The 12,227-nt window shown below is 42.5% G+C and overlaps 1 protein-coding gene across 16 annotated transcripts in view; it reads right to left on the reverse strand.

Annotated features, from left to right (window-relative positions):
- Nucleotides 1-6,560: 6,560 nt before the first annotated feature.
- The window catches only part of CASK (calcium/calmodulin dependent serine protein kinase), a 486,621-nt gene continuing 480,954 nt past the window's right edge, over nucleotides 6,561-12,227 (reverse strand). For all 16 annotated transcript variants that reach the window (XM_077480904.1, XM_077480896.1, XM_077480902.1 and 13 more), the window contains one exon: nucleotides 6,561-10,184. In XM_077480904.1, coding sequence (XP_077337030.1) covers nucleotides 10,008-10,184 — 177 coding nt within the window. In that variant the 3' untranslated portion in view covers nucleotides 6,561-10,007. The remainder of the gene's footprint in view (nucleotides 10,185-12,227) is intronic.

Here is a 12,227-nt window from a genome sequence, read left to right on the forward strand (position 1 = left end):
AATGGGATGTCCCCAAGCAGTGCCAAACGAGGGGTGGGAAAAACAGCATAAAACTTCATCCACCATGGCAAGTGAGAACTAGTGAAACTAAACCCACAAAAAAACAGCAGTGTGTGGAAAAACTCCACCACATAACCGGGTATCCTCAACAGGAGTGACCCCCAAGACCGCAACATTGCAGAAGTAATACAGAGCATTAAGAAACAGAACTGCGCTTTTATCGAAAAAACAGGAAAAACTAAATTGCAACTACACAACCGCCTGCAAAACTTTGCGGTCAAAACGAGCATCCGCCGATGCACTGACGTCTACCTTGTAGAACTTTGTAAACGTATGGACAGACGACCAGGTCGCCATCTTACACACCTGAGCGACCGACGCTTGGTGTCGGAAAGGCCCAAGACATTCTGATTGCTCTCGTAGAGGGGGCAGTGACTGGAAAGGGGGGCACCTGCCCCTTCAAGGCGTAGGCTTGGACTGCGATCTGTCTGATCCACCTGGAAATGGTGGCCGACGAGACCGCCATGCCTTTGTTAGGACCAGCCACCGAAACAAACAGTGAGTCTGACCTCCGAAAGGGAGCTGTGGCAGACAAGTACACCTTCAGAGCCCTAACCACATCGAGCGCGTGAAGGGCCACCTCTGTGGGGTGCTTCGGCTTAGGTTACAAACAATGGTAATACAATGTCCTCATTGATATGAAAAGCCTAAACCACCTTTGTTTGAAAGGACGGTTGCGGACACAACACCACCTTATCCCCGTGGATGACCAGATAAGGCGACTTGCAGGACAAGGCTGTCAATTCCAAAACCCTCCTGGCCGATGTGATGGCCACTAGAAAGACCACCTTCTGTGAAAGGGTCAACAGGAGAATCTCCCTGATATTCTCAAACGGCGGCTTCTGAAGCGCCGAAAACACCAGGTTCCAATCCCACCGGAGGGACTACATGTCGTACCCCTTGAACAAAAGGTACTCACTAATGAGTGAGACGCCAGGGGCCGCTGAAAAAAAGACAGCCAGGGCTGAAATTTGCCCCTTAAATGGTGCTCAATGCCAATTTCTGGTCCACTCCATTCTGAAGAAACAGCAGGATCCTTGATATAGAAAAGGAGCCACCCTTTCATCTCACACATGGAGATGTAGGCCTTCCAGGTACGATGGTATATCTTCCGAGAAGAAGATTTCCGCGCCCTCAGCATAGTTGGAATCACCGAGTCTGACAGACCCCGATTCCTCAGCACCCGGCTCTCAATAGCCATCCCGTTTAAGCCAGCGATGGTAAAGCAGGGTGAAAGATTGGACCTTGAGATAGGAGGTCCTCTCGCAGTGGCAGTCTCCAGGGAGCGACTGCCACCAGACACACCAGGTCTGCGAACCAGGGCCGCTGAGGCCAATCTGGGACAACCAGGATTACTGGAATCCCCCTTGGCTTCCACTCTGCGAAGTAGACGTGGCAACAGTTTTAGTGGAGGAAAGGCGTAGATCAGTTGGTACTGATCCCACGGAGCCACCAGCGCATCTGACGGGTCCACCCACGGATCTCTTGTCCTGGACATTAATCTCGGCACCTTACGATTCCAACCCCAGGATGTAAATGGCTGACAGGGCCGGAACGTGTCGCTCTGCCCACCGAAGTATGTGAGCGACCTCCCGAGCAGCGGCTGAGCTTCTTGTTACCCCTTGGTGATTTACGTACGCCGCAGCCGTGGCGTTGTCTGACTGAATCCTGGTTGGACGCCCTTGAAGACACGTCGACCACGTGTGGAGGCACAGCCTGATCGCTCTCAAGTCGAGCAGATTGATCGGCAACTTGGATTCTTCCGTCGACCAGAGGCCCTGTGCCGACTGAATCCCCATCACTCCACCCCAGCCGGACAAACTGGCATCCATAGTGATCACTGAAAGTGAACAAAAAGTCCTGCGCAAATCAATCAAAAAAAGTCCTTTTAAAGTGCCAAGTGCTGATGAAGTATAAAAAAAACAAATAAATGAAACATAGAAAAAATTATGCAACACATTAAAAGTCTATAAACTGTGATTCACAGGCACCACTGGTGAAAAATTGCAGATGAAAGCAGTAATATAAATCCACGGACTAAAGGCTCTCAGAACTCTCAGCTCCAAATAGAAAAAAAAACAGGCACATCAGAAAGAACTGGCCAACTCCACTCCTCGTCTCCAGCCACCAGGGGGGTCCTCCACTGTAGCAGACTATGCAGCGATATTCTCCACAACAGGCCACAAGGGGGCCATATAATGCATATACACTTATACTGTGCTGATCTCTGTAAGAGTGCCGTCCTCTAGAATTAGCCTCAATATTCCATCCTCCTCCATAGACTGCTGATCATCCATCACATACGACTCTTCTTCTGTTTTAACCTCAAATTCTATATCGATTGGATCTCCACTCTCCTCTGCTGCGTCTTCCAGCAATGTCTTCTCTCTACTACTGGAAGACGCAGCAGAGGAGAGTGTAGATCTAATCGATATAGACAAAAAAGCCGCTTGTGAGCGGAAAGAGAGGGCCCTTGCCTGCGGCAAGGCTCCTTAGCCTTCCTGGCCTGTGGGAGTGGTGTACTCTTACCACCAGGGGCATTCTTAATGTCATCCAACGAGGCTCCAAAGAGCTGCTCACCAAGGAAGGGAAGATCCGTCAGGGCTGTCTTGGATGCCTGGTCAGCAGACCAGCAATTTCTGCCAAATTAGGCGCCTCGGCACCATAGCTGACACTGAAGCCTTGGATAACAGAGGGAGAGTATCCAAGGCCACGTCACAAACGTACTTAAGGCCTTGCACTAGTTGGTCTGCTGGCTCCACGCAGACAGGGGATGCATTCTGCTCTCCCAATTCGCGGTGCAAAAGTTTTGCCCACTCAGTCAGTGTCTGCAACACCAGTGCGGATGCCAGTACAGGTCGCACGGCTGACCCCACAACCGTAAACAAGGAACGAGCTACCACCTCGGCCTTCCTATCCGCGGGATCCTTGAATGCAGGAGTCCCCTCAACCGGGATCGTGGTTACTTTATTTAACCTGGATACTGAGGGGTCCACGACCGGAGGAGCTGACCACTTTTTGAGAAGGCTTTCCTCAATGGGGTAACGCACCGCCAAATTCTTGGGGACCGAAAAGGTCTGTTGTGGGCGACCCCATTCCCTGTAGATGAATTTGTCAAAATAAGTCAAATACGGGAACACCTTAGGTGAACGTGCTGGCTTGTGGGACCCAAAAAGGACCGGTACATCAGCAGAGGGATTTGCGGGCCCCTGAATCTTCAAGGTATCACGCACAGCTGTGATAAGTGCTCCAACAAGCTCTTTGTCGCGCCCGGACGGGGAATCATCCTCATCCTGGTCAGCCTCATCTGAAATGTCAGAGCAGGGGTCACCAGTCGCAGCAGGGTCAGAGTCTGCACCAGAGCTCTCCCCAGAGGACGGGGGACGGGGGGCAGGGGCCTCTTACATGCACCTTTCCTTCCACGCGCCGCCTCTGTCTTAGCAACAGAAGAGTCAAGGACCGCTGTCAGGTTGTCCATGCGCAACGCGCCATCCACAGGTGCCTCGGTTGCTATAGTCTGGATTTTGGGGGAAGAAACCTTGGATTTTGTTGGTGAACCTTGACACCCCAGATGTTTTGGAACTACATTTCCCATGATACTCCACTACACTGCAGTGTGCATGAGCATCATGGGAAATGTAGTTCCAAAACATCTGGGGTGCCAAGGTTCGCCATCACTGCCCTAGCCTGTCTGCCCCCTGCAAGGGGACTTAGGACAGTGAAGGTCCCACCCTTCTGCTGCCGCCGCGTGGGGGGGGTACTTAGCGCAAGACTTACCACCCTGGGGCGTTCTGTGAATTCCACTAGCAGTGCCTGTAGTCCCTAGGAGGTTCCCAGTTGAAGAGAGGAGAAAACTGTCAGCAGCAGCTGCTTATAACAGCGGTGAAATGTTCTGCAGAGCCAGCTACAGCGTTCAGCAAGGAGCCATACAGCGTCCTGTATACACAGTGGACACAGAAAACAGTAATTAAGAGCACATGTAATGCTGCCACAAGAGAATTGTGGCGAAAAAAAGCACCCAGGCTTCAAGAAAATTGCCGCCAATGTAACTAATAGGAGATCCTAAAGAAAATGGCTGCTGAAGCTCACCAGGGGAATACAGGCTTTCCCACATCCAAGATGGCCGCGGGACAGCGCCATGCGGTGACAGAACAAACCTAGAACAGTGCTACCTGCCTACAGCCAGAACAACCTTCACAGACCCTTTTGGGACCCTCCAGACTGGGACCAGGACCAGGACCAACGCCAGCCGCACAGAGCCCCCACAGGTGAGAAACCAGCGAAGCCACACACACCGCCCGCAGCCACCCCCCTCAGAGGGGGGAAGGAGGGGAGATAGGGACTTGGGAGAGAAGATAGGGAGGTGAGGTGGCCCCCGAATCGCCCTCCCAGGGAATGCCCAGCTGCTCACCCCACCGAAGCAGGGAGAGCTGTACTTACCAGTCCCGAAGAGCTGGGAGACATTCCATCACAGACCTACTCCTGCGCAGTTACAGGGTAGTTGCTGGCCCGGTATACTGTGATCCAGACAGCAGTAGCCCGGTCATATGTATACCCCGGAACATTGAAGCTTACCGACCACCTCTGGAGCTGAGGCATGTCATGTCCTGCCGAGCCTTAGCTGCGGCCTGCTTATGCTCAATGGCCGGACTGGGGAGACTACAAGGATAATCATTAACCAGCCTGTCACCCAGACGGCAGTTGATAGAAGATCCCAGGATCTTTCATCTTGCGCAAAAAAACATCAAACCTGCAGCAAAAACATGGGCCGAGAGGGCCTACAGGGTTCCTAGGTCATTCTCCTTACTAGGCAAAATAAAAACTGAATCTGCTGGGAGCAGTGAGAAGGGTTGATAGCACAGGGTCCCTGCGGGACTAAAAGTTCTGTTTATTGTGTAACAATTTTGCCTAGTTCTCCTAATGGCAGGCTATACAACCCATTTAGTTACAGAGAGAAGCTGTGTCGGTCGGTGAATAATAGAAATACCACCAAAAAAGCTCTATTTGTGGGAAAAGAAACAACCCATAAATTTTGTTTGGGTATGTCGTCGCACAACCACGCAATTTTCAGTTAAATTAACGCAATGCCCTATTGCAGAAAATGGCCTGGTCATTAAGGGGGTGAATCCTTCCAGGGCTGAAGTAGTTCAACGTGTACAGAAAAAAAACGGGTTTTGGCAGCGAAAAGGAAACAGCAAACACTGTTATGGAACACTTTATTCTAATTTTATTGATTTGAAGTGGTGGTAAATGTACCCACTTCTTCTATGTGACAAATCTGCATTTTTGTTCATTTAAATTACGAGATTGACTATCTTGTCAATGTATGTGTCATTTGTTCAAGTATGTCACCTTTAAAGGTAGGCACTGTTTGAACCAAGATCTATAGTGTTCACCTGTTTCACCAAGTTAAAAAAACAAAAAGTCCACAAGTTCTATTGTAACCATTGTATCAGTATCAAAATGTGGGGTATTGTTGCTGTAGGTTACAACTCCATGATTCTCGATTTGTTCCCCTAATAAACCAAAACTGTTAAACTCTGCTGATTCTTGTCAACAAATCTGTAAGTTAACCCTTCAATGATGAACGTAAAATAAACCATAATGCCTGAACCCAGCTTTGCAACTAAAACCGTGCATATCTTTGCAACTTATTTAGGGGATTATACCATATTTTAGGATAAACTGGGCCTTCATTCGTTGGCAAGTGTTAAAGCGGTTGTAAAGTGACTCACTGCTCCTGCTTAGCATTGCGTTGCAACAGGACTGATAAAAGTCCTCCCAGACCCCAACATAAAGCTGGCCATACACTGTACCCATTTTGGCCAGTTCCTGAGAAACTGGCAGAAACTCGTTTAGTCGGTGGTCCTGTGGTCCACCTCCCGCCTGACATCCCTTGATTGAAATATCAAGGAGCTGGGCAGAAAATTGGCATTTGGCAAAAAGTGGCATACAATCAAATGCAGCTGCTGTTTCAGTATTTTGACAGCCAATAAAAGATGTGTAGCATTAATGGAGGAATTTGTTGACTATTCTTCATTCAGCACACAGGCTGAACTAAAAAGGACAATTCTTTGTGTGTATGGCCAAATTGACACAGACACTTCTAGATCAAGCCATGATCTATTTTATCTCTATATAGTTTTTTGTTCTTACTTTACTAGAGCCTCCACAATAATACAGTGTATCTTTTTCACATCACAGAGGACAAAAAGGGAAGGGTTCTCAAAGAAGTGATGATCATGATTAGCTATTAAAGTGATCAGGTGACCGAGAGCCCATCCTACTCGGTTTGGATAGGTATTCTGAGACCAGGAGTCTATTGGTGGGGACGGGCAATCGAGTGCGCTCCCAGCAGAAACATGAATGTCCATATATGTGACAGCATGGCATAAGGCCCAGTCTGTGCTGCTATATATTTTATATGTATACAGCTGTTAAGTCATTTTCAACTGCAACAAGACAATGACATGCAGAAAAATAAACACAGGGATAACATATTGCAAAGATCTTTCACCTGGCTTTAATTCTGATTAACCATTCTTACAAAGTGACAATATCTGTGTTCTTTTGATTTATGAGCTACTGTACAGTTGAATCTTTCATACTGGATTATGATTTTTATCACAGCAAAATTCTATCCAAATTTACATACTTGTTCACAAATACAGTGGTTGGTTGTCATCAATGCACTAATCCAGCCCATGTAAAAGGTTTTCCTCCGAGAGACCATAACAATTGTAAAAGCAGCTTAAAAGGGAATCTATAGTTTTTTTGAAGGCATTTTAAATACAGTAGGTTTTAAAATCATCAGCTTAATGTAACTGTCTCAATGGTTAAAACAAACTTATTTCCATTAATAGTTTGTAATTATTGTAGAAATGAATGGCAATAATTGTTAACTGAAAACACAGGCTGTGCAGCCTGCTTAGTAATGCGACATGTGACCGTGTTTTCCTGTTCCATTCGCTCCTAATACTAGTTTGAAAGACTGCTCTTGGTGAAGACAATATATCTTTTCTGGCAATCTCATCAGTCCTCTATCAAGTTGCACTTGTCTGACAGATAGCAGAAGGAGAATTGTAAATCTGTAAATAAAACCAAGAAAATGCAGAAGAGCTGGTCTGCATAACTAGAAGTCACACCTAAAATTGTTTTCAGGTAAATGTAAAAATGAAATAAACGTAAAATGTATGTTTAAAATACACTATAGTTTCCCTTGTTATTAACACTACACTTCATTGAATTGAAAGGACTCAAATTTACTTAATGACACCCTTAAATGTAAAATCTTAGATGTAGCCCTTAGTTGGAGAAGATTAGTGCAATGACAAATTACTTCCAACATTCAGCAGAATGTACGTTGTGAGAGCAATTCTGAAAAGAAAATACAATTAATGTTTCATTGAACATTTTAAATAATTTACAGGATCTGAATGCTCAAATAACATGAAGGTAACAGACACTGGAAACAAACATCTTCTTGGCAAGATATTTTAACTGTTAATCAGATAGATTAGGAAACCAAAAAAAATAATAATTGTCCTTTACATAAGAAACCTACTTAGCAACATCATGTAATTAGGTTTCACTAGCACCAGTAATTTCTCCATCCAGTTATTTTAAAAAGGATGAGAGGCTGTGATCTTAAAGTGTAATTGATATGCAAAAAATACTAAAGATAATTCACAACAAGTTCATTGTGAACAACAATAGAGTTCCAATGAACTGTCATCAGAGTTGGTTAATCTTTTTCATGTAATGTTGCAAAAGGTAATATAACTAATTTTATGTAACCCTAGACTGATTTCTTCTATAAGATACATTATACTCAAATTATTCAGTCATCAAATGCTTCATTACTGAAATATATAAGTTGTACATGAGGCAGTCTTGAGCCATGATATCTATTGATATGTAAGCCACATTACATATAAGTAAACAAACTGTGTAACAGATTTAAAGAAGGACTCAGAGAAAAAAAATATCACAGAACAAAATAAATTTGATTTTATTTATACTTTCATGGTGATTTTTTCACTATTTTATTCACTACCTTTATCCTACCCAACCATCCTTGAGCAATTTTTTTTAATGGAAGTTTACAATGAACTTGAGAATTTACAAGACAATATATGTAAAATAATATAAAATAATAGGACACTGGAGATAACAAAGCATGTTGGATGAAGACATTGTGTTTTTGGTTTACTGGCACGAATTTTCAGAACCACCTGTCACTCTCCTTCACTACCTCCAAATTGGGTAAATACAGGGCTCCAACCCAGATGGAAAAGGCTCTTTTTAGGAACTTATTAGGTATTACTTAGAGCTGCTTTAACTGTTTATTTTTAATAAAAATAAAAATGAAAATAAATGCAACAAGACGTTAGAAACATTTTATACGTGTAGATTTAGGTAGGAAGCAGATTGAATATCTCCATCCAACAATGCCTATATTTCTCTATGAAAGTGACTATTTCACCTGGTGCCTTCTGCATAAAAATATATATATATATTTAAATAACTGGTGAATAACCCATTATGATTACTTGTTGTAGACCTTGTGCTTCAAATGTTTGGGACTATATTGTGCCAATAAAATGAGAACAGATGCAGGGTAAAAATTAACCCATTAGCAACTTCCTTGAGACCGAATATAATATGAATTACTAGACAAACTACCTGTACAATCATCCACTGTGCCACCAGAATTAAATTTATTTCCCAGTCACAATAAATGAATGACCGAAAGGCATATGATTGAACACATAAAAGAAATTATATCTAAAAAATAAAATAAAAAATATTGGTCAGGTTAAGCTTTGAGTTCATTGAGAATTTACAGGGCTTTTTTTTTCTTTTTAGCTTTCATTCAATTGGAATATTCTTGATTTTCGAATAGGTCCCCAAAAACCTTTTTATTATATAACTCTTAAAATAATGTGCATTGTTAACAATTACATATGCATAAGAGGGAAAAAAAAAAATCCTTACAACTTAATTATACAATAATACTCTCTTGACAACACAGACCCAAAATGGAGGGAAAACAGGAAAAAAAAAATTGATATAACCCTTCCCTGTTTACAACAAAAATTAAATTGAGACAAAATTACAAACACATTTCACTACATGATTAATAATAAAAATCAGCTTTTTTTTATAAAGTTGCCCAAAATGCAAGGGATGTGCATAGGTTCACAACTCGGTTATAATAATTTTATTTAACTCCCTCGGGTACGGTTTCCCATGAACGGAATGTATGTTTCTGTAAGTTACAGTTTTGTTCAACACAGACACACCAACAGTATAAACGCTTGCGACTGTCCACATGCATTAAGACCCGGTTTGAAATCTCTATATTGTTTACAGACCTCTTCAAAGAGACAGTATCAAATAAAGTTATTATTGTATGCAGTAAATGAAAAAGGCCATTAAATATGTGGTATCTCCTCTTTCAATAGATGAAGGCTATTTAGTGTAAATTAAATAAATATGCCTTTACTATTGGCCCACTGACTTGAAAAAGACTCTAAAACATAGTGTTTCACCCCTGCTAAATTAATGAAAATTCCCATTATTAAAATAGATTATAGAAAGCAGCATATCACTTGTGCAGTTTTCAGAGGCCTTTGAAAAAAAAGCTATGGTTTTAAAAATATAACATTCCAAAGAACTGAATAATGCAGGTATTAAAAAATGTAAGGTTTAACACAAGAAAAAAAAAAAAAAAAAAAAAGATACTGTCTCTTTAAAATGTAAATTTGCTCAGTTCATTTCCATCTATTAGGACATAACAATAATTATAAATTCAGGTCACACTACATTTAGGTAGTCTCTAGGGGCCAAGACCAGTTGACATAATGCCAACAAAGAGGTTTCTCCAAGTACTGCACGAGGTGGTTTAGAAGTAATAAAATGCCAAAAGTTCTCTTGAAAGTGGTCTAATAGACCCAGGACACTGGAACCCACTGTGGCGCTGTGCACACAAGCTCAATGGCTTCCTCCAGATGTCTAATAGTTTCATCAATTTCATTGTTAATAATTGTTAGATCAAAGTAGTGTGCATATGTTCTCTGGAGGATCTCTGACTCTTTCTGCAGGCGTTGAAGAGACTCATCCTGTAAAATGAAAAAGCAAAGACAAAATCAGTAACAAAACTCCAAAAAACTTGGGTTTAGAACACACTTCACGTCTAAGAGTATAAATCGTAAATCAGTGATTCTGAGATTTATGGTGCAGGTAAGGTATTGCAGGCCAAGATATCAGCATCCATATTTTGGACAACCCCCTGCTTTTTTGCTGAATATGAAAGGATAGTAAAGGAAAATGTGCTTTGCAAGGTACATTCTAATCACAGTTGCATTAGGGACCTATGTAGATAGGCTTTTGCTTGATTTAGAACTGCTACTTTCCCCATATAACCCAATGAAATGCAAAAGCAGCTTGATGCAGCTTAGGTCAACTGTAAGTCAAAGGTACCAGTCAAATATGAACATCTCAAACGTATTTCAAATTCAAGCAAAATGCATATAAAAACAAGCTGCATTTGCCAATTGACACAAAACAAAGCCAGTTGTCAAAGGCCATATAACAAATGTGGTAACCCCAAATATAAACTAGTAGAAGTGGCAGTGCCTTCTGATAGTATGAGGAATAAAACTAAAAGATTCAACTATTCACAGTTCAAGCCACTGATCAGAGTGGGACACATTCTATAATATTCTGATAACTTGATGAAAAAAACTATTATTTTAAAATCACTATCTTTATGTTCAGAGAGATTTGGCAGCTCACAACTGTCATTTTTCTGCAATTTCACATCAACATAAATAGTTAAGTTCATTGAAAAGTATAAAAAAAATAAAAATAAAAAAAATGTTTTTTTCAACCAGGCAAAGAATGAATAATAAAGGAAAAATGGTGTTTGTGAAGCACATCATAATAAAAGGAATAATAAGCACAGTTTACTCCTATATTGTGGCATCGCCATTTCTTCTGCACATGTCCAGTAATTATGTGAGATATCAGGAATAATATAATAGCTATAGGAAAAACACTGAACACATTTGTGAGACAGGACAAGACAGTGAGAGCAGACAAGCTAGCGAGGTCACGTACTGGGTAAAAGGAACTGCGCCATGTAATATATCAAGGCGTTCTAGCAGGAGTACTAAAAAGAAGTGAGGCATTACATTAGCAACATGGAATTTTCACTTAGCAGACTTAGTACTGTGGCAGCAGGACAGACTTAAGTGGATACAAGTTACATCATATTATAAAAACGAATGTGACTTTATTCAACTTCTGTAATATGAATTATATGCTCCGATGCAATTAATTCTTTAAGAATGCTACAGTGGACACAAAACCACTGTAGAATATTTTGGTAAGCGTAGGCTTGTTCTCAAGTTTTATTGATAAAACAGACTCCCAACATAAAAGATTTATAAGAACAAAAGATGCAAGGTTAATCTAATGTGAGATTTTAATTGCTTAGAAGCATAAATGTTGGACACAATCTCATCTCCAGTAAACAGACTTCAGCATATTGCAAACTAGTCCACAGACAGCAAGTGGTGAAACTCGCACAAAGATCAGAAATTGGCTGTGTACTTGAGCTATGCAACAAAGACTTCTTATCAGATTTTAGAAGTACCGTATATACTCGAGTATAAGCCGAGATTTTCAGCCTCTTTTTTGAGGCTGAAAGTGCCCCCTCGGCTTATACTCGAGTCACCGCTGTCTGACTGCTCGATCAGCGTATCGAGCAGACAGACGGCGGACATTAAAATTCAAAAGCCGCGCCTCCTTCTCCGCCTGTGATAGGCGGAACACTGAATTTCCCAGCAGTCAGTGTTCCGCCTATCACGGACATCCGTTCATTCTCATACTACGGACGAGTATGAGAGGATGTCCGTGATAGGCGGAACACAGGCTGCTGGGAAATTGAGTGTTCCGCCTATCACAGGCGGAGGACGGAGGCGCGGCTTTTGAATTGTAGAATGGCCGCCGAGAAGAGCGGCGATCCATCGGCACGACACGGGACGGAGGAGGCACGGAACGGAGGAGGCACGGGACAGAGGAGGCACGGGACAGAGGAGGCACGGGACAGAGGAGGCACGGGACAGAGGAGGCACGGGACAGAGGAGGCACGGGACAGA

This window comes from Lithobates pipiens, unplaced genomic scaffold, assembly GCF_037356315.1.
Source record: "Lithobates pipiens isolate NorthernLeopardFrog02 unplaced genomic scaffold, aLitPip1_a1.2 Scaffold_16, whole genome shotgun sequence".
Lineage (NCBI taxonomy): Eukaryota > Metazoa > Chordata > Amphibia > Anura > Ranidae > Lithobates > Lithobates pipiens.